This window comes from Salvelinus sp. IW2-2015, unplaced genomic scaffold (genome assembly GCF_002910315.2).
Source record: "Salvelinus sp. IW2-2015 unplaced genomic scaffold, ASM291031v2 Un_scaffold786, whole genome shotgun sequence".
In the NCBI taxonomy this organism is placed as follows: domain Eukaryota; kingdom Metazoa; phylum Chordata; class Actinopteri; order Salmoniformes; family Salmonidae; genus Salvelinus; species Salvelinus sp. IW2-2015.
The window spans coordinates 110,456-133,269 of NW_019942612.1; the positions used below are offsets into that span (position 1 = coordinate 110,456).

Consider the following 22,814-nt stretch of genomic DNA (forward strand, 5'->3'; position numbering starts at 1 on the left):
CATGTGTGTCTCAGAGCAGACAGGATGTATAATATGAGGTTTAGCAGTGTTTGTATAGGGTGAAAGAGATGGGGGTATTTGTGATGTTCCTCTGGGTACCAGCTCATGTGGGAGTAGAGGGGAACGAGGAAGTGGATATTATTTCCAGGCAGGAGCAGAAGCCTAATAAGAACAGTGGGTAAAAATAAGTGGCAAGAGTTGTGGAACAGGGAGAGTAATGGAAGACATGTATAAGATCCAGGAACAGGGAGAGTAATGGAAGACACCTGTATAAGATCCAGGAACAAGGAGAGAAAGGGAAGACACCTGTATAAGATCCAGGAACAGGGAGAGTAAGGGAAGACACCTGTATAAGATCCAGGAACAGGGAGAGTAAGGGAAGACACCTGTATAAGATCCAAGAAAAGGTGGGGGCAGGGAGGTCCTCAGGCCGAGAGAGAAGGGAGGAAAGTGTAGTCACAAGACTGAGACTGGGACACACAAGGCTCAATAGTACATTGAAAGTGGTGGGGAAACATCCGACTGGGAGGTGTGATCATTGTCAGGAGCAGATGGAGACAGTGGAACATGTTGTATTTCAGTGCCAGAAATATGTGAGAGAAAGGGAGCGATTGTTGTTAGATTTGAGGAGTAATGGGGTTGAAGAGCCAGGATTAAGTGAACTTTTGGGGAAATCTTCAGGAGATGTAATATTTAATTATGTATATCGTTTCCTTAGGGAGAAGAGATTATTGGGTAGGATTTAGACCTTCCCCTGTCTCTGGTCCACACTCCAGTCCAGTTGGTGGCGGTAATACACCTTAAAGTTGGTTGCCAACCACCAAATAAAATCCACAGAAGAAGAAGAAGAAGAAGAACACATGTTATTTCACTTTCACTTCCGTGTTCATGAATACACCAACGAGAACATGTTACTGCAAATATGATAACAACAATTTTAATTTCATTCATGCAGTTTTCCATCGTAGGTGAGTTCATTATTTGAGTTGTGTTTTTGGCTTGTCTCACCAAGTTGTATCATAGTATAACAAACTGAATGCAGTTTTCATTTACATTTACATTTAAGTCATTTAGCAGACGCTCTTATCCAGAGCGTTTTCCTTTGTATACATTTTTTAAAGGCTTCAATAGGCTAAACCCAGCAAACACAACCGCTACACAATATTGTCTTCACGTTGTCTATTGAAATAGGCTACAGAAACGATAACTTGAAGTGTTGTCTTCCAGCCCCTCATTCTCTTCATCGCCATTGCATCGCAACCCAAGGGACCTTGTATCCGAAAAATATCCAGTTGGTAATGATAGATGATGTCATTGTCTATTACTACAACAGCAGTGCTGAACAAGAGGCCGTAGTGCCAGAATGGTTGAACCACCCTGAGGGAATTGAATTCTGGCAGGAGGTTCATCGAAATCTGAAATTTAATCGATATGTAATGGATACGGCTGTGAGAGTAACAAGTGAACATTACAATCATTCACATGGTAAGACAAAATATGTGTGCCGAGACTGTGCAACAGAGCTGAAGGCCTAAAGGAGAATTGCATGACTATACAGAGGTTCAATAACCACAAAAACACATTTTCTTAGTTGCAGCCATTAGCCTACCTTTGTGAGCTGATACTTTTAACCAGTAGTCTATATTTGAAGTAAATGGTGCGGATTTATTATGGTCCTTTTATGTGTCATACAGATCACTTTTACCAAGCTCATGGACGCTGTGGATGGAAGTCAGACGGAACCACTGAGGCCTTTATGAGCCATGCATATGACGGCAAGGACTTTGTCAGCTTCGATGTATCGACCAGAACATGGACAGCTGCAGTTTCCCATGCTGTATTTTACAAAAGAAAAAGGGAAACAGATTTAGAAGATCTTGTTAGGCTGGTCATTCATTACGAATCTGGATGCATCCGTTGGCTGAAGAAACTGTTACAGTTTAGCGTTACATTTCGAGAACCCAAAGGTAACAACACACCAGATACTTTATTAACCGGTACATTTTGTAAAACCTCAACAAGGTGCTGCACTTACCATACCTATGTTCTCCTTTCGATTAAACAAAATCATTGACCCAGAACACAAGCTATACAGTGCCACCGGAAAGTATTCAGACCCCTTGACTTTTTCCACACTTTGTTTACGTTACAGCCTTATACTAAAATGGATGAATAAAAAATAAATCCTCAGCAATCTACACACAATACCCCACAATGACAATGCGAAAACAGGTTTTAAGAAATTGCTTTTTTATAAAAAAAAATAAAACAGATATAACTTATTTACATAAGTATTCAGACCCTTTGCTATGAGACTCAAAATGGAGCGCTCTGTAGCAGGTTCTCAGACTGGGGCAAAGGTTCATCTTCCAACAGGACAACAACCCTAAGCACACAGCCAAGACAATGCAGGAGTGGCTTCATTGAAGTCTTTCAATGTTCTTGAGTGGCCCAGCCAGAACCCAGATCTCTGGAGAGACCTGAAAATAGCTGTGCAGCAACAGTCCCCATCCAACCTGACAGAGCTTGAGAGGATCTGCAGAGAAGGTATGGTAGAAACTCCCCAAATACAGGTGTGCCAAGCTTGTAGCGTCATACCAAGCTTGTAGCGTCATACCCAAGAAGACTCAAGGCTGTAATTGCTGCCAAAGGTGCTTCAACAAATTACTGAGTAAAGGGTCGGAATACTTATGTAAATGTTATATCATTTTTTGTTTTGTTTTTTTAATTAGCAAAAAATTCTAAAAACCTGCTTTTGCTTTGTCATTATGGGGTATTGTGCGTAGGTTTGATGAGGGGAAAAAAACAATTTAATACATTTTAGAATAAGGTTGTAACATAACAAAATGTGCAAAAAGTCAAGGGGTCTGAATACTTTCGGAAGGCCCTGTATATGTTCTTCGAGATGTGACATTTTGCAGACAGAATTCCTCTAGTCTAGTAAACAAACAGCACATGTATGTAATGTCAAGATGTCCCTTGCATTGGAAAGGAAGACCAAATGTGTTCATCAAAAATGTTCCTCTTAAGTCCCTGCGGTGAGTCTGTTTGAGAGATCGCCTCATGGCAACTCCGAGGTGGAGGTCACATGTCATGTGACAGGGTTCTACCCTCGGGCGGTGCAGGTGGAATGGCTGGGGGCAGAGGGGCTTCCCATGGTAGACGGGGTGAGCAGTGGGGAGGTGCTGCCCAACGGAGACGGTTCGTACCAGCTGAGGAAGAGCCTGACTGTCCCACAGGAAGCCCAGGACACCCAGAGCTACAGCTGCCTGGTGCTCCACAGCAGTAAGGCTGAGAACATCACAGTAACCTGGGGTAAGGTACCGGTACATTTCCCAATATCATTTACAATTGAATCAGCTGGAGATATACTACAGCATGTAATATGTTCATATGTATGATATTATTTTTCCAGCTCCAAAGAAGAACCTGCCCAATGTGCTCATGGCTACAGTCATCATTGTATCTGTAGTCTTGATACTCACTGTCCTATTCACATATTTAGTATGGAGGAGAGCAGTAGGTAAGAGTACATCTTAATTCTTGCTGCACTAGGTGTTATTTCTAATCAGAGTAAAGTAAACAAGAGCTTAATGACCCCTCACACACATTTTAAAGATGTTTCCCTTTCCTGTTTATTCAGCACAAAACCCAGAGTAAGAGGATGACCAACGATGAATGAGAAAAGTCTGTATGCATTTGATGCTCTATACAACCCTAAAGTAATTTACAAAATGTTAGACTTGCTGCTTTTGTTGTTGATGCTCTCTATACAACCTTAAAGTAATTTACAAAATGTTAAAATTGCTGCTTTTGTTGTGGTTGATGTTGTTACCGAAAAAATATCTTTGTCCTGTTGTTATTTTACGAGTTGCAAGATGTAATCTAAACAACAAATAAACGTTTGAGTATATCATTGAAGGAGTGGTTAACATCAGGAAGTAACTCCATGGAGGAGGAGTTCAATTTCAACTGTGTTTTCTTTCTGTGAAGTGTGTTGTGACTGTTAAATGCACTTTAAATACATTGTGATTTGATTTTTACATGGTTCGTACTGGAGGAACTACATTCATGGAAAATTCTAGTTAAAAAAACACAGCATTTATTTAAATACAAGTAAAAAAACACAACTTAATTAATCATTGTCTGCTTTCCAGTGTCGGGTTTCCAGTTACAGTGTATTTTCAAGTGAGGAATTGAAGTCTAAAGTATTCTTCAAGTGGCCCATAAAAACAGAAGCCTTTTGGTTACAGAACATCTTTAAGCTTATTTGACATAGAGAAATATTCCCACATCAACCTACAGTGGAACAGTCCAAATCAAACTCAACAACAATGGAAACAGGAAGTAACTTTGCAGTGGCTTCTCTACAGCCCTGTTTAACACTCCACTCCTCTCCCACATACCCCTCTGCTSGCTGGATGTCAGATGGCAGCGCCTCACATTGCCAGCCCTGTCTCGCAGCAGGGGGAGGTGTACCTCACCCACAGGGCAATCCACCTGTCCACTGGGCCACATTCAGAGCAGGGTTACCTTGTACCAGCCTGGGTCTCAGTTCAGCATGGCCATTCTCCCCCTGTGCTAGGCTTGTCTGCTCCCTGTCTCTCTGGTTGTGGWTGGGGGTGGGCTGGTTCTCCTCTAGGCTGTCCCCTGGGGGGGTCTGTGGGGCTGCGGAGCAGGGTGAGAACGCCCTGACCCCGGAGAGCTGGAGGGAAGCCAGGCTCGAGAGACAGCCAGAGAGACAGTCCATCTGGCCTGGGCAGGTGTGCTCTACTCGCATGGTGGAACAAGATGGGGGAGACATGTCAGGATCCTGGGGGAGAAGGGGACAGGATGTGATATCAGGGATACTACACAGGAAATGATGACACATAGAGGGATGGGCAAGGTGATTAGTATGTGTACATTAAATAAACTGAAGAAAGGAGTTTTGCCTGTAACACACTTTCGGCACAGGGGCTTGGCCCTGACCCTAACCCTGACCCCTAACCCGGTCATGCCCTCTCCCCTCACCTGGGTCATAGAAGGGCACCAGCAGGAAGGTGCCAGACTGCTCGGGGGTGTTGGCGCGGGTCTGGATGATGAAGTGGGCACGGAGGCGGGCAGTGGTGATCTCCTCAAACATGCTGCCTGTGGAGTCCATAACAAACACCAGCGCTGGAGGCTGCTTCACACTGAACAGTCTGCACTCAGGAGAGTACAGCCAACAGAAGGAAACAGTCTGCCCTCAGGAGAGTACAGCCAACAGAAGGAAACAGTCTGCCCTCGGGAGAGTACAGCCAACAGAAGGGAAACAGTCTGCCCTCGGAGAGTACAGCCAACAGAAGGAAACAGTCTGCCCTCGGGAGAGTACAGCAAACAGAAGGAAACAGTCTGCCCTCGGGAGAGTACAGCCAACAGAAGGAAACAGTCTGCCCTCGGGAGATACAGCCAACAGAAGGAAACAGTCTGCCCTCGGGAGAGTACAGCCAACAGAAGGAAACAGTCTGCCCCGGAGAGTACAGCCAACAGAAGGAAACAGTCTGCCCTCGGGAGAGTACAGCCAACAGAAGGAAACAGTCTTGCCCTCGGGAGAGTACAGCCAACAGAAGGAAACAGTCTGCCCTCAGGAGAGTACAGCCAACGGAAGGAAACAGTCTGCCCTCAGGATAGTACAGCCAACAGAAGGAAACATTGTGACACGAGTGGATTCAACACATTATGTGATAAGTACTGTATTTGTACCATGTTCAGTATATCAGCACAAATGTATATTGGATTGTCTATAGATCAAATTCAAATGTAATCATATCAAATTGCATTTAAAAAAAGTGCATTTAACATCATAATGAACGCTACATAAACCCACCCGAGGAAGGTAATGTAATGCACACTGTCTCGGAGGTCTCCGAGCACAGTAAGGGTTGCCGTGGTAGCGAGGCGGGCAYCCTCCACATGGAGGTAGGGATGGGGGGAGAATAGTGGGGAGGTGCTGTCCTTATTGATATCCCCCTTGAACCCCTGGTGGCYACTGCTGTCCAGTACACCCCCTGTGACTACATTTCCCTGAGAAACAGCATTTATAAAGATTTATTTGGATTATTCAAAGATAAAGTTATGTGGAAGGACCACCAGAGGGCAGGCTGGGCTCACGGATAGTAGCCCAACAAGGCATGTGAGACAAGGTAACCAGAGGCAATTAAGCACAGCTGACGGTACTAATGACTGATTCTCTTTCCCCTATAAGAGAGAGGATGGAACCAGCAGAGGGGGGAAGACAAACGATCTCTGTAGAATGGCTACCAAGAGAGGGGAGCGATCGAAGAAGATCCATTAAGACGGTGASAAATCTGTGGTTGTTATTATAGTTTAGAGGTAATCGTCTMGTGTTKCTGTTTCATCTAAAGAAGAAGATGTATGCTGTTCCTTGGGAGATTCTCACTGACTGTGTTGGAGTGTTTGTATTGTCAGAAATCTCTCAATAGAGAACTGTGTTCAATCAAGAAAACCTACTCCTGACTAGTTTATTCCACCTTTCCACTTTAAAGTGACACCAAATGACTTGGTCCGCTCACAGTTATTATAAAGAGTAACAGAGACTTTCTCAAATGGATACCACACTCATGTTGAAGCTTGCAGACGTTTGAACATAGGCCTACCATATTTCAAGGTTTTTGAAAGATTACAAATAACTTAATCAATATATCTGACTCAGATGTTCAGGAGTTTCATGGCTTGGGGGTAGAAGCTGTTAAGAAGCCTTTTGGACCTAGACTTGGTGTTCCCCTACCACTTGCCATGCGGTAGCAGAGAGAACAGTCTATGACTAGGGTGGCTGGAGTCGTTGACAATGTTTTGGGCCTTCCACTGACACCACCTGGTGTAGAGGTCGTGGACGGCAGGAAGCTTGTCCCCAGTGATGAACTGGGTGTTTAGTCCCAGGGTCCTACGCTTACTGTCGATCTTTGAGGGCACTATGGTGTTGAACGCTGAGCTGTAGTCAATGAATAGCATTCTCACATAGGTGTTATTTTTCTCCAGGTGTGAAAGGGCAGTGTGGAGTGAAATAGAGATTGCATCATTTGTGGATCTGTTGGGGTGGTACGCAAATTGGAGTGGGTCTAGGGTTTCTGTGATAATGGTGTTGATGTGAGCCATGACCACCCTTTCAAGGCACTTCATGGCTACYGACGTGAGTGCTARGGGTCGGTAGTCATTTAYGCAGGTTTCCTTAGTGTTCTTGGGCACAGGGACTATGGTGGTCTGCTTGAAACATGTTGGTATTACAGACTCGGACAGGGAGAGGTTGAAAATGTCAGTGAAGACACTTGCCAGTTAGTCAATGCATGCTCGGAGTACACATCCTGGTAATCCGTCTGGCCCTGAGGCCTTGTGAATGTTGACCMGTGTAGTGAAATTATTGTAATAAAAAAGGAGAGACTTTTACATTTCTTCAAAACAAGTCAACTTTATTATTTAATTACTGCAGTAATGGAGCTGGTCGGTAATCACACCTGGAGGTGATCACTGAGAACTCAACGAGCGGATTTGAGCCACAGAATTTTATAGCAAAGTCCATCCTCCTGGATGTTCATGCCAAACAACAGATGTAGGGAATGGGTCACAAGGTTACAAATAATTCATAGCAAACAGTATCAGCTGTAAATACTGTCCTCATTGTGTAGAGACCAGGGTCTGGCCCCGAGCCATTCTCTCCCTGGTACCTTCCAGTCAGACACACAGACACTAATCATGCTATGGAATGAGATCTTTATCACTTAGAAATGTCCTTGTTTTTGAAAGAAAAACACATTTTGTGTCCAATAAAATGACATCAAATTGATCAGAAATACAATGTAGACATTGTTAATGTTGTAAATGACTATTGTAGCTGGAAATGGGAGATATTTTATGGAATATCTACATAGGCGTACAGAGACCCGTTATCAGCAAACATCACTCCTGTGTTCCAATGGCACGTTGTGTTAGCTAATCCAAGTTTATCGCTTAAAAAGGCTAATTGATCATTAGAAAACCCTTTTGCAATTATGTTAGCACAGCTGAAAACTGTCGTTCTGATGAAAGAAGCAATAAAACTGGCCTTCTTTGTACAACGTTGTGTACTACTCTCTTCACAGAACAGCGCAAACTGGCTCTAACCAGAAAAGAAAGAGGAGTGGGAGGCCCCGGTGCACAACTGAGCAAGAGGACAAGTACATTAGAGTGTCTAGTTTGAGAAACAGATACCTCACAAGTCCTCAACTGGCAGCTTCATTAAATAGTACACGCAAAACACCAGTCTCAACATCAACAGCGAGTTCCATTGTCCAGTGTCTGTCTTTTGCCCATCTTAATATTTTCTTTTTATTGGCCAGTCTGAGATATGGCTTTTTCTTTTCAACATCCCGGAGTTGCCTCTTCACTGTTGACGTTGAGACAGTACCTGCTATGAGGACTGGATCATGCCGTGGTCAGACTTGGGAGTCAGAGTGGAGGTCTCTCTGACTGCGGCTCCTCTCTTCCACAACAGAACAACAGTCAGAAACAATAGACAGCCAATTACTGTTAAGATTCTGGCCCTCCAGAAGCTGGATCGTGTCTTGGGAACTGTGGACATAGATATAAAGAGAAGACAGGTGTTAATCGTTGAGACAAAGCAAAAGCCCCTTTGATTTAAATTAAATAAACAACTTTATGAGTGCAAGGAGATGGAATGCAATTCCTCCCGATTTGTAAATTGTCATCATGCTAACTTATTGATGTACTCTAGAGCCCATGTCTTTGAGTAGGGTCCTTTCAGGACTCAGTAACTTATTGAAGGATTGTAGTTGTCCAAACTCAACGGTAGCAGTTGGAATGTGTCTGTCTGAGTCAATGAGTACATTTCAGACTCATGCTGCTTCAGTCATGCTGGCTGAACTTGGAATAGATACCAGCGTTCAGAACACAATGGACGGACAGACATATGGGAGAGACGGGACAAAAGAAAAAGAAAGGATGACGACCTGGGTCAGAAGGAAATGTTGGTGAAGGTGATGGGCCTAGGTAACATGTGGAAGTTCCCCTACCTCTGCTACAAAAATGGTGGAGGTGAGTCCATGAAGGAGAAGGTGCACTGGTTATTCAAATGATGATCAGCTGAACAAATGAGGAACTTAGACCATTTAAACGCATGTATTGTACTGTGTATTGTACAGTATCATACATTATGTTCTCTCTACCTGATTAGAGGCCTGTGTAGACTTCCACTCTCAAACCAGACAGATGAACTCAGCCTTTGCAGCCACTGAATTCTGGGAGTAAGTTTACGGATTCAACATAGCTTGATCTTCCAGTTGGCCACAACATTAAAGACCATGTTTGTTTGTGTACAATCTCTACCAGTCTGTTTCTCTAGGCTGCATGTGCTGGTCATCTGGGGGGGTATAGTGGAGGTGGGCAGTGTCAGGTGCTGCTGTCTCTCACCCCTCTCGCTGTGTCTCTCTCTCACCATGTGTGTGTGTGTGTGTGTAGCTGTGGTCTACTCAAAACTCTCTTCTCCTGTCCCCATGGTGGGATGTATGTGTTCCAGCTGTTTGACTACTATGCCTGTAACGGAACCTGCCTGCTCTTCCTCTCTGTGTTCGYGGCCATGGAATGGATATTTGGCGAGGCTGATCAAATTATATTGGTCACATACACGTGTTTAGCAGATGTTATTTCGGGTGTAGCGAAACGCTTGTGAACTAAACTGGAATATATTTCTGTCAATGATTGCATGCCCAATAAAAGATATATAACATATACATATAAACACTGTGGTGCCATAGAATCCTATATAAATACAAACCAGTATCATTCCAGTATCAGTCTTATTGAGATGATAAACCTGATATCAATGCAACATGCCAACATCTAGATATTTATTTAATTTAACTAGGTAAGTCAGTAAAGAACAAATTCTTATTTACAATGACGGCCTACCCCGGCCAATGCTGGGCCAATTGCGTGCCGCCCTACGGGACTCCCAATCACGGCCAAATGTGATACAGCCTGGAATCAAACCAGGGACTGTAGTGACACCTCTTGCGCTGAGATGCAGTGCCTTAGACTGCTGCGCCACTCGGACACATTAACATGTCTGTCTCTACCCAATCTAACCCACCAGGTGCAGAGTGTATGGTGTGATAGAGGACACGATAGGAATGAGGCCTAACCCCATCTTCAAGCTCTTCTGGCTCTACATGACCCCTCTGGTTTCCCTGGTGAGTTCCAGGCTTTGATGGGCAGTAATGGCATGCAAGACTCAAGGTTGTGCAATTCTATAAGACACCAACAGATGGCACTATCACACTGCAATAGGTTATACATTCATGGCAGCTCAGCTATTAAGCAGAAGGAACCTGTTGCATGAACTTTCACTTGCTTTACACAAGCAACTATTCACATGCTCACGTCTTCGAGAGATAAAATTATGATAGTGTTCTCAAGAGCAACAAAAACGACTGATCTGGAGTTKCTTTAAATGTTAAAAGCATATCTTCATGTTGAAGAAATCCTAATTTCCTCTCGTCTCTCCCAGGTGTCGCTCATCTGCTCTCTGGTGGAGTACCAGCCCCTGACCTTCAACTGCTGGTATGTGTACCCAGGATGGGTGCATGTTCTGGGCTGGCTGTTGGCCRWCTCCTCCATCGTCCTGGTCCCCGGGTGGGCCCTGCTGCAGATCTGCACCGGGACAGGCAGTCATAGAGAGGTGAGTGTGACTGACCTGTGACCGGTGTTCAAACACGGTTTTCTTCATGGATTGGTCATAGGATAATTATGTTTAAAGGATCAAATTGGAGGACTTATAGATCTAAAATTATTTTTGTAAACTGAGTGGGAGGTATAATTTATTCACTGCAAAATGACCAGAAAGTATTTAAGAAACCAACTAACTCACTTGAATCATTAACCAGTTTTMACATGTTGATGTGCTGACTTTCCCCTCAACTCACCAGCGTTATCTCCACCCGTGTCGGCCGAAACATGACCTCCCGTTGACCCGGGAATAGAAAGACTAAGCCGGAGCACATGACCTCTGGAGCAGAGATGGAGGTACTCATGACCGCAGCAGGGGAACCCACGGACAAATGAACTGACACACACCTAGAAAAGCTTCTGCGTCAAAGTTCTTTGTATACTGATCATGTATCTTAACACAACATCTAGCTGCACTCTTGTATCCTTACCAACATGTTGATAGAATACCATTGATAATGAACAATGGTGCATGTTTCAATACAGTCATCATGTTCCATATTTGAACAGTGCGTCACCACAATACATTTGAAAGAACATAGCCCAAGCACAGAGCGAGCAACCTAGAGACACTGCAGATGGTCATTGTACTAAACAAAACACAATGTTCTTTCAACTGTCCCCACTCAAGGCTTAACATGGGTTACTGGCAGCTCATGATGTACCTTTCTGAAGTCACTCCAGTTTACATGGTAGCAGTTGTAGTCACTATTAAAAGGTCATCTCATCATCTCATTCTGTCACTTTCTTATTATGAAAGACCATTTTTGGCCAATATAAAAGCAACTTTAACTAATAGCATTTTTGTTACGTAAATTAGTGCTTTACCTCAATTACATTTTTATAATCCTTATTAGACATCAGAAACATTGATGAATTCCCCACAAAATAATGCTTATCTAAAAACACAAATTAAAGTAGATAAAAAAATWAACTGTCTTTATGTCACATAGAAATGTGTGTATTGGCATTCCCTTAGKTGAGACTCAAGAAGCAAACACACACACACCTGGTTTTGTCAATACTAAAACAATCAAAGACCAATGTTAATACATAATTCCCTGGTAGGATCTTCAAGATCCTGAATGAGATAGCCTTTTATGTTTCAATGACATCTTTAACCATACGATACGTTTATACACAGAGTGTACAACACATTAGGAATATTGAGTTCCACCCCCTTGTGCCTTCAGAACAGCCTCAATTCACCAGGACATGGACTCTACAAGGAGTGGAAAGCGTTCCACAGGGATGCTGGCCCATGTTGACTCCAATGTATGGCCTTTGGGTGGTGAACCATTCTTGATACATATAGGAAACTGTTGAGCGTGAAAAACCCAGCAGCGTTGCAGTTCTTGACACACTCAAACCAGTGCGCCTGGCACCTACTACCATAGCCTGTTGTTCAAAGGCACTTAAAAATCCTTCTTTAACCTGTGTTCTCCCCTTCATCTACACTAACTGATTGAGGTGTATTTAACAGATGACATAAATAAGGGATCATAACTTTCACCTGAATTTACCTGGTCAGTCTGTTTTATATATGGCAAATACAAAAATAATGTACATTGTCAGTATAATTTCTCTATACGTAGTGAAGTTTATCAAAATGCAACAAGTCTTGATATTCAGCTCACTAAATGGTAAGCTGAAGCTGAGTTTTTATGGCAGGCAATGAGTAGTATTCAGACGCTGTCCAGAAATATACAGTGTAGCATAGTGCTGTCCTGTCGACATTGTCTCACGCGTCATTAAACCTTCAACCTCTTCCCCTCAGCCTCTCTAGGAATTTCCTCAAGCAGTCTTTGAAGAGGCCAAAACATAGTCTTTTTTTGGGAGGCTATTAATGTCTCTGTCGGGGTAACCGTCAGAAACATGTTACTATACAGACTACATACTTTGGGTTCGTTGGAGCTGAAGTGAAGTGACTGTTAGAGGGTTACAAACTGGCCAGGTGCCCTGTCTTTCCTTGGGCAGGTGCTAGAGAAGACCACCATGGGTGGAACTGTCAGGGGGCATGATGGTGACTGTCTCAGGGGGTTTGGCACTGGCCTGCCCAGAGTGAGAGCGGGACGTGGTGATGCTGACTGGAGAATGCTGTGACAGGGAAACAGGGCAGTACTGTGGGAGCAGATCTGACATGGGGGCCAGGAGGGGCGAGGGTTGGGCCGGGGCCTCCAACCCATTGTGGGTACGAGTGGCAATATTAGGGTCAACTGAATCTCTCTTGAAACTGGCGTCCCCTCCCACTCCTGGCTCTGGACTATAAGTGTTGTGATCCTCTTCACTCCTCAGGTTCTCGAGGCTGGGGTAGCAGCCTGACTGAGCCATAGCCTGGTGTATCCTCTCCCAGCCCGCATTGGCTGTGTTGGCATTGGGGTCGTTATTATCAGGGTCACTGTTATAGGGGTTGTTGTTGTGGTGGTTGGCAGCCTGGTACAGCAGCTGTGTGTGCTGGCGGAGCTGGGCGATGTCTCGGTCTGTGGCGTTGCTCTGGCGGAGGAGGTCCTGGGTGCGCAGCGTGATGTCAAGCAGGCCTGACTGGCTTAGGATGCCCACCGTGTTCAGGAAGCGCCTGTCACGCGCCGCACTGAACAGGGACAGGCCTGGACCGTGCCTGCGGGGCCACCTCCTGGCCGATAGGGGAGAGGAGCCACCGGAAGAGGAGGAGGCAGTGGTGGTGTCGGAGCTGGACATAGAGCGGGAGACAAAGCTGGAAAGTGTGGAGGGAGAGCGGGGGCTGGGGGAGTGGGAGGAGGCAGGGCTCCTCCAGTGGGACAGGCTTCTCTTGGGGTCTGGCTGCTTGCGGACATGTTTTCTGGATGGTGTCAGTAAGTGAGTAGTAGTGGACACCTCATCCCTCTTGTCCTCTGTACACATCCTCTTGTCCTGGCTTTGGTCCTCCCTGCCAGTCCCCTTACCATGGGGGTCCACTGGGGTCTTGTCAGATGGCTTCTTACTGGGATGGGGAGCGATACGAGGGTAGGACTTAAGAATGGGCAGGTAGGTTCTGCTTTTTGTTTTCATAGCTGTGCTGTCAGATCTCCAGGACTGTGTTCTGTTGGGCTTTGGGGATGCGGGTGAGGCCGAGGCTTCACTGGGCTGCTGAACCAGGATCACATGACAGGGGCCAGAGTTCATTGGAGCTTCCTCCTCTGTTCTCCCAGTTTAGCTGGTTCTGGAGGTGATGGTCTGAGCCATTCTGGGGGGGGGGGGGGGTAATTGAAGCCAAAAAGAAAGGAAAGATGAAGGAAGATGAGAGAAAGAGGGCAACTCCTCGTGCTAACACATACTGTAAAGAAAAGGGAAACTTATTTGAGCGGACTTGCTGTAGGAGGATTGTGAACAAGGATGAGTCTTGTGCCATCAAATACATCCCTAAAACCATTTGGTCATTCTGACCTGGTTCACAGTGACATTTATTAGACAACTCATTTCCAGATGCTTTCTTCCTCACACTCTGTCCCCGTCACCTCCTCTTCCTCCTCCACCTGTAACCCCCTTCTTCCTCCTCCACCTGTCCCCATCACCTCCTCTTCCACCCGTAACCCCCTCTTCCTCCAGTCCCTGTCACCTCTTCTACCTGTCCCTGTCACCTTCTCTTCCTACTCCACCTGTACCTGTCAACTCCTCTTCCTCCTGTCCACCTCTTCCTCCTCCTCCTGTACTTGTCACCTCTCTTCATCCTCCACCTGTACCTGTCACCTCCTACACCTGTACCTGTCACCTCCTCCACCTGTACCTGTCACCTCCTCTTCCTCCTCCACCTGTACCTGTCACCTCCTCCATCTGTCTACTCCTCCTCATCTACCGGTCACCTCCTCTTCCTCTTCCACCTGTTACCTGTCACTCCTCTTCCACTTGTCACCTCCTCCTCTTCCTCCTCCACCTGTACCTGTCACCTCCTCTTCCTCCTGTCACCTCTTCCTCCTCCTCCTGTACCTTCACCTCCTCTTCATCCTCCACCTGTACCTGTCACCTCCTCCACCTGTACCTGTCACCTCCTCCACCTGTACCTGTCACCCCTCTCCTCTTCCTCCTCCACCTGTACCTGTCACCTCCTCCATCTGTCTACTCCTCCTCATCTACCGGTCACCTCCTCTTCCTCTTCCACCTGTACCTGTCACTTCCACTTGTCACCTCCTCCTCTTCCTCCTCCACCTGTACCTGTCACCTCCTCCACCTGTACCTGTCACCCCTCTCCTCTTCCACTTGTCACCTCCTCTTCCATCTGTCCCTGTCACCCCTCTCCTCTTCCTCCTCCACATGTCCCTGTCACTCCTAACATCTGTCTACTCCTCCTCATCTACCGGTCACCTCCTCTTCCACCTGTACCTGTCCCCATCACCTTGTCTTCCTCCTCCGCCTGTCCCCTCCTCGCCCTCCTTTCGCCTGTCCCCTCCTCGCCCTCCTTTTGCCTGTCCCCTCCCCGCCCTCCTTTCGCCTGTCCCCTCCCCGCCCTCCTTTCGCCTGTCCCCTCTATTTCTGTATCTATTTCTCATTTTTATTTGTTACTCCATTTAGTTTTGCTGTCCTATGATTGGTCACCTCCTGCCATGTCTTTCTTCACAGTTTCATGCTCTCGTCCTGCCACCTCTTCAATGCTTTTCAATTAGGAACATTTTTTAAATGGAAATTTGGTTTACTTTATCAATTGACTACTGAAATGGAACTGACCTCAAGCCTGCCTCCCACCTCTTTGAGCACCACGTTCTTGATGATGAAGATGGAGCCAGTGAGGTCAGGGCTTCCTGGGCTGGGGACCAGGATGTGATTCCCCTGGAGAGGGGCCTGCTCGGGCTTGACCTGGCTCTGAAGACCCTCCCCTTCCCTGGGCTCACTCACGCTGCTGCCCTGGTTCTCTCTATCCGCATGGAGCCAGTCTGTGCAGCTGTTGTTGTCTGGAGGAGAGGAAGAAGGGGYGAGAGAGAGAGAAGCAAGTTAAGGGAAGAGATGAGTGTAAAGAATTGAAGAAATACAGACGGATTGAAGGGGAATACAGGGGGGATGGGAGCTGTCCTCACAAGAAATGACACACAATTATGTTTATACCGTTTCCCACTGGTTACTGAGTGAGTCATGTGTATCTGTGAGGTCATACTCACACGTCATCAAGGACAGTAATCTACTACTCATCATAAAGGAATTCTATCAGCAATACTACTGAGTAGACTACAGGCTTGAGGTCTACAGGCTTGAGGTCTACAGGCTTGAGGTCTACAGGCTTGAGGTCTACAGGCTTGAGGTCTACAGGCTTGAGGTCTACAGGCTTGAGGTCTACAGGCTTGAGGTCTACAGGCTTGAGGTCTACAGGCTTGAGGTCAGTTCCATTTCAGTAGTCAATTGATAAAGTAAACCAAATTTCCAATTAAACAATGTTCCTAATTGAAAAGCATTGAAGAGGTGGCAGGACGAGAGCATGAAACTGTGAAGAAAGACATGGCAGGAGGTGACCAATCATAGGACAGCAAAACTAAACGGAGTAACAAATAAAAATGAGAAATAGATACAGAAATAGAGGGGAAAGGCGAAAGGAGGGCGAGGAGGGGACAGGCCAGTGAGCATGTAGACTACACGTGTGTCCTTCTCTATCTAGGAATACAACACCTCAGACTGGTTGGTTGCACGTCACATACTTGTCATACTGTAGTCAGTAATTCATCCTATTGGAAGCTGTGACTTGCACTGCCTGGCCTGTGTAACACTGTGTCACCCTGTGTGTCATGACTCATGATGGTCACACAGTCTGGCAGTGTGAGAGTTTACAGGAAACACATTGAGTGAGAAAGAGCGAGGGGGTGGGTGAGTGACACGTTTTGGAGTGAGTGAGTGTCCGGAACGTTCTCCCTCACCCGAATATCCYGAATCTTTTTCAGAGCCGCAGCGAGAGCCTCTTCTGTTGGACTCTGTGTCTGCAGTACTCCTTGAGGCCAGCAGGGTGGCAGTGTTGCTCCTGTCTTCGGCATTCTTACTGGATGCACGTGGCTCTCGCCCACTTAGACAAGCCTGTTCCAGAGGCATACTGCGTCCTGGTGGAGAACCAAATACACCACTGAGTAACATTTCCATGGAATATGTTTTAAAATGCATCGGCCTATGGTACTTCAAAAAGCTACTGTCATAAAAATAGAAACACCTTGGCTCCAAGTAGCAGAAAAAATAAAAACTACTCATTGAATATTTTTATGTGTTGAAATGACATTATGCTGCTGGATACATAATCTCTGATTTAGCTCCTCCTCCTTAGTCACTTCCCCCTCCACAGCCTGTTCCCTTTGCCTGGCTCCTCCTCTTCACTCCTAGATACATCAGGGTCCCGTGTGTGTGGACTGTACGTGCGTGTCGTGAGAATAGTGGGTGGGTGGGGAAGGGGGGTTGCGGCTATGTGTGTTTGGTAATATCACATCCACCCACTAATTAAACATCACCATGACAAAATACACCGTTTTTGCATGTGTTGACCAGGCATGATGGGAGACGTTAAATCATGGTGGTTACCATGGACATGAGAGCTTCAGAAGTGATTTAGCACATTCATGTGTGTGGGATTAGTCTTTAGAGCGATATACTGTATGCGGATGTGGTTCTTTATGTAACACTGTCACCCTATAGGTCAACCCTGTTCTGACAGACATGTTTACACAATTTGGTATTTCCTCCCTCCATCTCTCTTTCCCCAAATCTTTCAATTTTCTCTGTTTGAGTGACAGTATCTTATGTCCAGGATAAGAGAGAYAAAAAGCCCCACCATGAGTCTGACCCGATCGACCCCATCCTTTCTGTTCTGACCATTAGACTACCCACACTGTCAGCTGAATTTCAACTGTCGAGGAAAACCTATGTGTCTCGTGGAGAAGAGCTTTAAGTCAGTCATGGGACTTGTAAGCAGAAATATTGGTTAAAAATCAATGTAATAAACAATAGCTGACAAAATGAAATATATTTGCACCTCAAGCTTTTTAGAGGGGCACAAAGTAAGGTTGTGCGACTATATAGCCCCCTGAGAACTGACACTTTCTTGTACATGATGATACCCAATGGCAGGTTTTATGACGTTCCGACTAAGCAATTGTTTATAGGTAACTTTCTGTGGTGTTATTTTGTAAACAAAGGGCCACTAGGACAAACGTGTATGATGGGTATCAAACGTGCGCTGTCACAACTGGGGGCTCCTCCCCTTTCCCTTATGTAACATCACAACTTCGGCAGAACAMACAAACTTGCTCTATTGCTTTACACATTAGCAAATGCGATATACAAAACGCAGGAAATAAGTCAGAAATATTTAGGCCTAATAAATAAATCAAAAGAAAGAACATGACAACTATATTTGTCAAATGTTTTAATACTTGCTTAAGCATGGTCAGCAGGTCAAAAAGTCCACATATAAAGCAACTGTGATCAGTGCACCTTTTACATCAAATTATTGTTTCAAAAGTCTCAAAGTATATTTAAAAGAAAATCACCAACAGCTTACCTCCAATATCAATTTAGACTCTTTGCCACTGGTGGTTGACTTCACTTGCATAGCGCTCCGTCTCGCCGTATTGTTGACTAGAGCACCTAATTTCTAGCTCTATCTTTCAACGCTTTCCTTATGGAATGTCATCTATGCGTGTCTATCGCTGCGTTTCTATTACATCTATCTCATTCAATGTATAAACTAGCTAACGGGATGTGAAGACTACCTATAGCCTAACGGTTAGATCCTACGAGACGAGTCCTAATTCCAAAATTGATAATCGGTACCCAACCTGAAAATGGCCCCGCCTCCTAGACCTCCCTGCGGGTTTCCACTAGTTGCCACAGCCACAAAGTTAYAATTGTCTACAGGCATATTGTAAACATTTATGAAAAAAAGAATGTGCTTTTTGATCGTAATTTAAGTATAAGGGTAGGAGTATGGTTTAGGTTAAAGTGAGGTTATAATCGAATTTTAAGAAGATACATTGAATAAATATTTCAGGGTTTATGACTTTTCGGCTGACTAGTGATGACCCTTCCCTTGCTAGAATGACAAACTGTTTCAGTTGATATCAAGAGATTGGGGCGGAAGGGCCGCGCGCAAGCAATCTGGGAGGATGTAGCATAATAAAGACTACATCGTTTTCTGGGCACGTGTAGGGGTGGGGACCACATGAGTTTTGAGCTGACGTGACTGGATGAGAACGTCAGGATTTTAAGAGAGGTTTTGGACAGAATATCATAGGGACAGAGATCCTATTAATTTACCTAATTGTATGGGGACAAAGCTCTACCTATTCTGTTATTTCTATACCATGTTTCTTTGGGTTACTGGACTTGTATTGCTATACCCTAGGCTACACTAAATGAACAGCCTTTGTCAACTGGACTAATGAGAAAAGAACGACAGGGAAGCATGGTGTGATTTAAAAATAGATACATMTAAAAAGAYATACATACATGGTGTGATTTAAAAATAGATACATGCATACATGTTTTTCCTTCCCTACAGGGTGAATTAGAAATGCTAGATTGTTGCTACATTTCACGTGTCTCTCAGATGTGAAATGTGCCATAGTTCATCAGTCAGCTGGTCCAGAACACATCCACATGGCTCTCGTACGGCAGAATGACGTATTTAACGCTTCTCGGCCAATGACTGCCACGGATCTGCTCGAGCACGTGAGCAGAGCCTAAAAAGGCGGGGTTAGGCAAACGAGCACATGCTGCTAGCAGACAGAGCACTGATGGTTCAGCCAGAGAGACGATAGAAACCCGGACAAGTGGTGTAGCACAGTTCCACAAGCGGTAGCCGTGCGTGGGTAAAGRCACCGCAGAAGACAAGCGGAACTTTAGCGCTGTTAAAGCAAATTTTCTTGCAATTCTTTACATGTTTCCATTATGTGTATTTATGTGATATGAGTGACTCAAATATTACAACAAAATCTATGAGCTAATAAACATATCTTAAAAAACAGCTGACATGAGCTAGTTGATCTGGACATTTCTGACAAGTTACAAGTAGCTAAATTTGGGAATAGCTGAGCTATCACACCACATAAAGGAACAACTTTTTTTCTTCATAAAATGCGATTGGGGATTTATGTCAACTCCATTACGATTATTGTCCAACAAGTGTTAAGGCCTTTATTTAATTCTAACATTAGATGATTCAAATACGTAATAGAAATCTCCAAACGTTTTGGTTTTATAGCACTATTAAATGCCACAGGGCTAATTTCGTTAGAATTTTGGCATGTTTTTCCAAAATTTAGAACATAAAACATTTATAAAGCAAACATCCCTTAAAAGTCTAGCACAGCAAAGAAGTCAATTGTTTAAGCAGATGTTGCACAACAGTGATGGCCATAATTCTTCAAATATAAATAGATATTCAAGACACTTTTGCCCTCAATTTTTTTTATATACAAACATTGGTAAAATATGGAAAATTATTCATTTGAAAATCCCAAACAAAAACAACTATTCTAAGATCTTTCAGCACTTGTTGACGTTAGCCCAAAATCTGCCGGAGTTGACAAAACATTAATTTTATCATGTGGAAACCCTAGACCCACTCTAATTTGCATACCGCCCCAACAGATCCACAGATGTTGCAATCTCTATTGCACTCCATACTGCCCTTTCCCAACTGGACAAAAGGAACACCTATGTGAGAATGCTATTCATTGACTACAGCTCAGCGTTCAACACCATAGTGCCCTCAAAGCTCATCAATAAGCTAAGGACCCTGGGACTAAACAACTCCCTCTGCAACTGGATCCTGGACTTCCTGACAGGCCGCCACAGGTGGTAAGGGTAGGTAATAACACATCCGCCACGCTGATCCTCAACACAGCGGCCCCTCAGGGAAGCGTGCTCAGTCCCCTCCTGTACTCCTTGTTCACTCATGACTTCACGGCCAGGCACGACTCCAACACCATCATTAAGCTTGCAGATGACAACAGTGATCATCGACAAGACAGCCTATAGGAGGAGGTCAGAGACCTGGCCGTATGGTGCCAGGACAACAACGTCTCCCTCAATGTYATCAAGACAAAGGAGATGATTGTGGACTACAGGAAAAAGAGGACCGAGCACGCKCCCATTCTCATCGACGGGGCTGCAGTGGAGCAGATTGAGAGCTTCACGTTCCTTGGTGTCCACATCACCAACAAACTAACATGGTCCAAGCACACCAAGACAGCCGTGAAGGCACAARAAAACCTATTCCCCAGGAGACTGAAAATATTTGGCATGGGTCCTCAGATTCTCAAAAGGTTCTACAGCTGCACCATCGAGAGCATCCTGACTGGTTGCATCACTGCCTGGTATGGCAACTGCTCGGCCTCCGACTGCAAGGCACTACAGAGTGTGGTGTGAAAGGCCCAGTACATCACTGGGGTCAAGCGTCCTGCCATCCAGGATCTCTATACCAGGCGGTGTCAGAGGAAGGCCATACAAATTGTCAAAGACTCCYGCCACCCTAGTCATAGACTGTTCTCTCTGCTACCGCAAGGCAAGCGGTACCGGAGGGCCAAGTCTAYGTCCAAGAGGCTTCAAAACAGCTTCTACCCCCAAGCCTTAAGACACCTGAACATCTAATCAAATGGCTACCCAGACTATTTGCAATGCCCTCCCTCTTTTACACCGCTGCTACTCTCTGTTGTTATCATCTATGCATAGTCACTTTAATAACTCTACCTACAGCTGAAGTCGGAAGTTTACATACACCTTGGCCAAATACATTTAAACTCAGTTTTTCACAATCCTTGACATTTAATCCTAGTAAAAATTCCCTGTTTTAGGTCAGTTAGGATCACCACTTTATTTTAAGAATGTGAAAGGTCAGAATAATAGTAGAGAGAATTCCATAGATAGGCCTAATGGATTTACATTTACTAATTTCTTATATGAACTGTAAATCAGTAAAATCGAAATTGCTGCATTAATATTTTTGTTCAGTATAAATTAGCACAAGGTAGCACAATCAGTCTTCTGTAAACAAGCAATGTGACATGGCGATATGTCCATATGGGAACCTATATAGGTGCGTATCAATTTTACTTTGTTTTTTGAAAATTATTTATTGCTGATATGAAAGGTAAGTCTTCAATGCTTCATAAACTGTACCGCCATGTGTGTTAGAGTGTTCACACTTGGTCCCTTTAAATCCAATTTTTGTGACTCAGTGCGGTTTGCCCATATTTCTTTCAGTTGAACACACGCCAAAGGAACTTCAACATATCAGAGACACCCGAGCCAAACGAACTGAGAGCATCTCGTTGAATTCCTCGGTCCAGTTTCCTTTTTAGGTCAATGAGAAACAAAGCTCAGGTTCGCTTTTGTCATTATTCCCACACCACATGCGAGACTACTGTAAACAGTTTTCCCTGCCATAACACTACAAAAGAGAAAAGATGTTGGTTGTGTGTGCATTTCAGCAGATTTTGTGCGTTTTTGTGGATTAATTCATGTGAAAAGACATTCTTTTGGGGGGGGGGGGGGGACTTCAAGACAATCTTTTGAAAGTTATTAGAGCGATACATGAATTGGTAATGGTGTTCTACACTGCCTTTGTGTCCACATGTATTTATTTAAAACGTGTTTAAGACAATATTGTTAAACAGCCAGGTTATCACCAAATAATTATAATAGTAGCCTTACTTTAAAATTAACAATAATGCTAATTAAATGCCAATAGTGTTGTCTATGCTAGTTTGGTAATTCTTTGGGATTACAGCAGGTGCACTTGTAGTCAGAAAGGCCCCTTATCTTGGTGAAGGCAACAGTAGGGCTAACATGATTTTATTCATAACTGCAATTTAATTATTTTGTGGAGCCTACTTACACAAGGCCTCCCACTTTTTTCTTATAACATTATTACCAATTTTCATAGCATTTTAATACAGGCTATGTCGACTTTTATGAGGTTGGCAGATTGTTTTTTTTTTTTTTTTTTTTTTGTGGTATGCAATTGAAGGTTGTTTGGGGAAATGGGGATACATTTTATGACTGTGTATTATAATGTCCAAACACTTATACACACACCACACTCACCTTGTTGTACTTCATGTTATAGCCAACTCTTA

At 44.5% G+C, this 22,814-nt stretch overlaps 2 protein-coding genes and 1 pseudogene across 2 annotated transcripts; 2 read left to right on the forward strand and 1 right to left on the reverse strand.

Moving 5' to 3' along the window:
• The first annotated feature begins 834 nt into the window (after positions 1–834).
• Positions 835–3,916, forward strand: LOC112068895 (major histocompatibility complex class I-related gene protein). Its single transcript, XM_024136118.2, has 6 exons — positions 835–968; positions 1,228–1,485; positions 1,695–1,967; positions 3,031–3,315; positions 3,416–3,523; positions 3,644–3,916. The coding sequence occupies exons 1-6, from the start codon at positions 923–925 to the stop codon at positions 3,658–3,660; spliced, it is 987 nt and encodes a 328-aa protein (XP_023991886.1). The 5' UTR covers positions 835–922; the 3' UTR covers positions 3,661–3,916.
• A 2,329-nt stretch (positions 3,917–6,245) lies between these two features.
• Positions 6,246–11,488, forward strand: LOC112068896 (sodium- and chloride-dependent GABA transporter 2-like). The gene is made up of 4 exons (XM_024136119.2): positions 6,246–6,320; positions 10,127–10,223; positions 10,541–10,711; positions 10,959–11,488. Exons 2-4 carry the CDS (start codon positions 10,164–10,166, stop codon positions 11,010–11,012), a joined length of 285 nt encoding a protein of 94 aa, XP_023991887.1. The 5' UTR covers positions 6,246–6,320; positions 10,127–10,163; the 3' UTR covers positions 11,013–11,488.
• A 192-nt stretch (positions 11,489–11,680) lies between these two features.
• Positions 11,681–22,814, reverse strand: part of LOC112068898 (CLOCK-interacting pacemaker-like) — a 15,995-nt pseudogene continuing 4,861 nt past the window's right edge.

Bases quoted from the DNA above. Each gene is read 5' to 3' on its own strand.
- LOC112068895 (XM_024136118.2), top strand. From the start codon at position 923: ATGATAACAACAATTTTAATTTCATTCATGCAGTTTTCCATCGTAG. The intron at 969-1,227 runs GTGAGTTCATTA...GTTGTCTTCCAG, and splicing joins CATGCAGTTTTCCATCGTAG to CCCCTCATTCTCTTCATCGC. The intron at 1,968-3,030 runs GTAACAACACAC...GTTCCTCTTAAG, and splicing joins TACATTTCGAGAACCCAAAG to TCCCTGCGGTGAGTCTGTTT.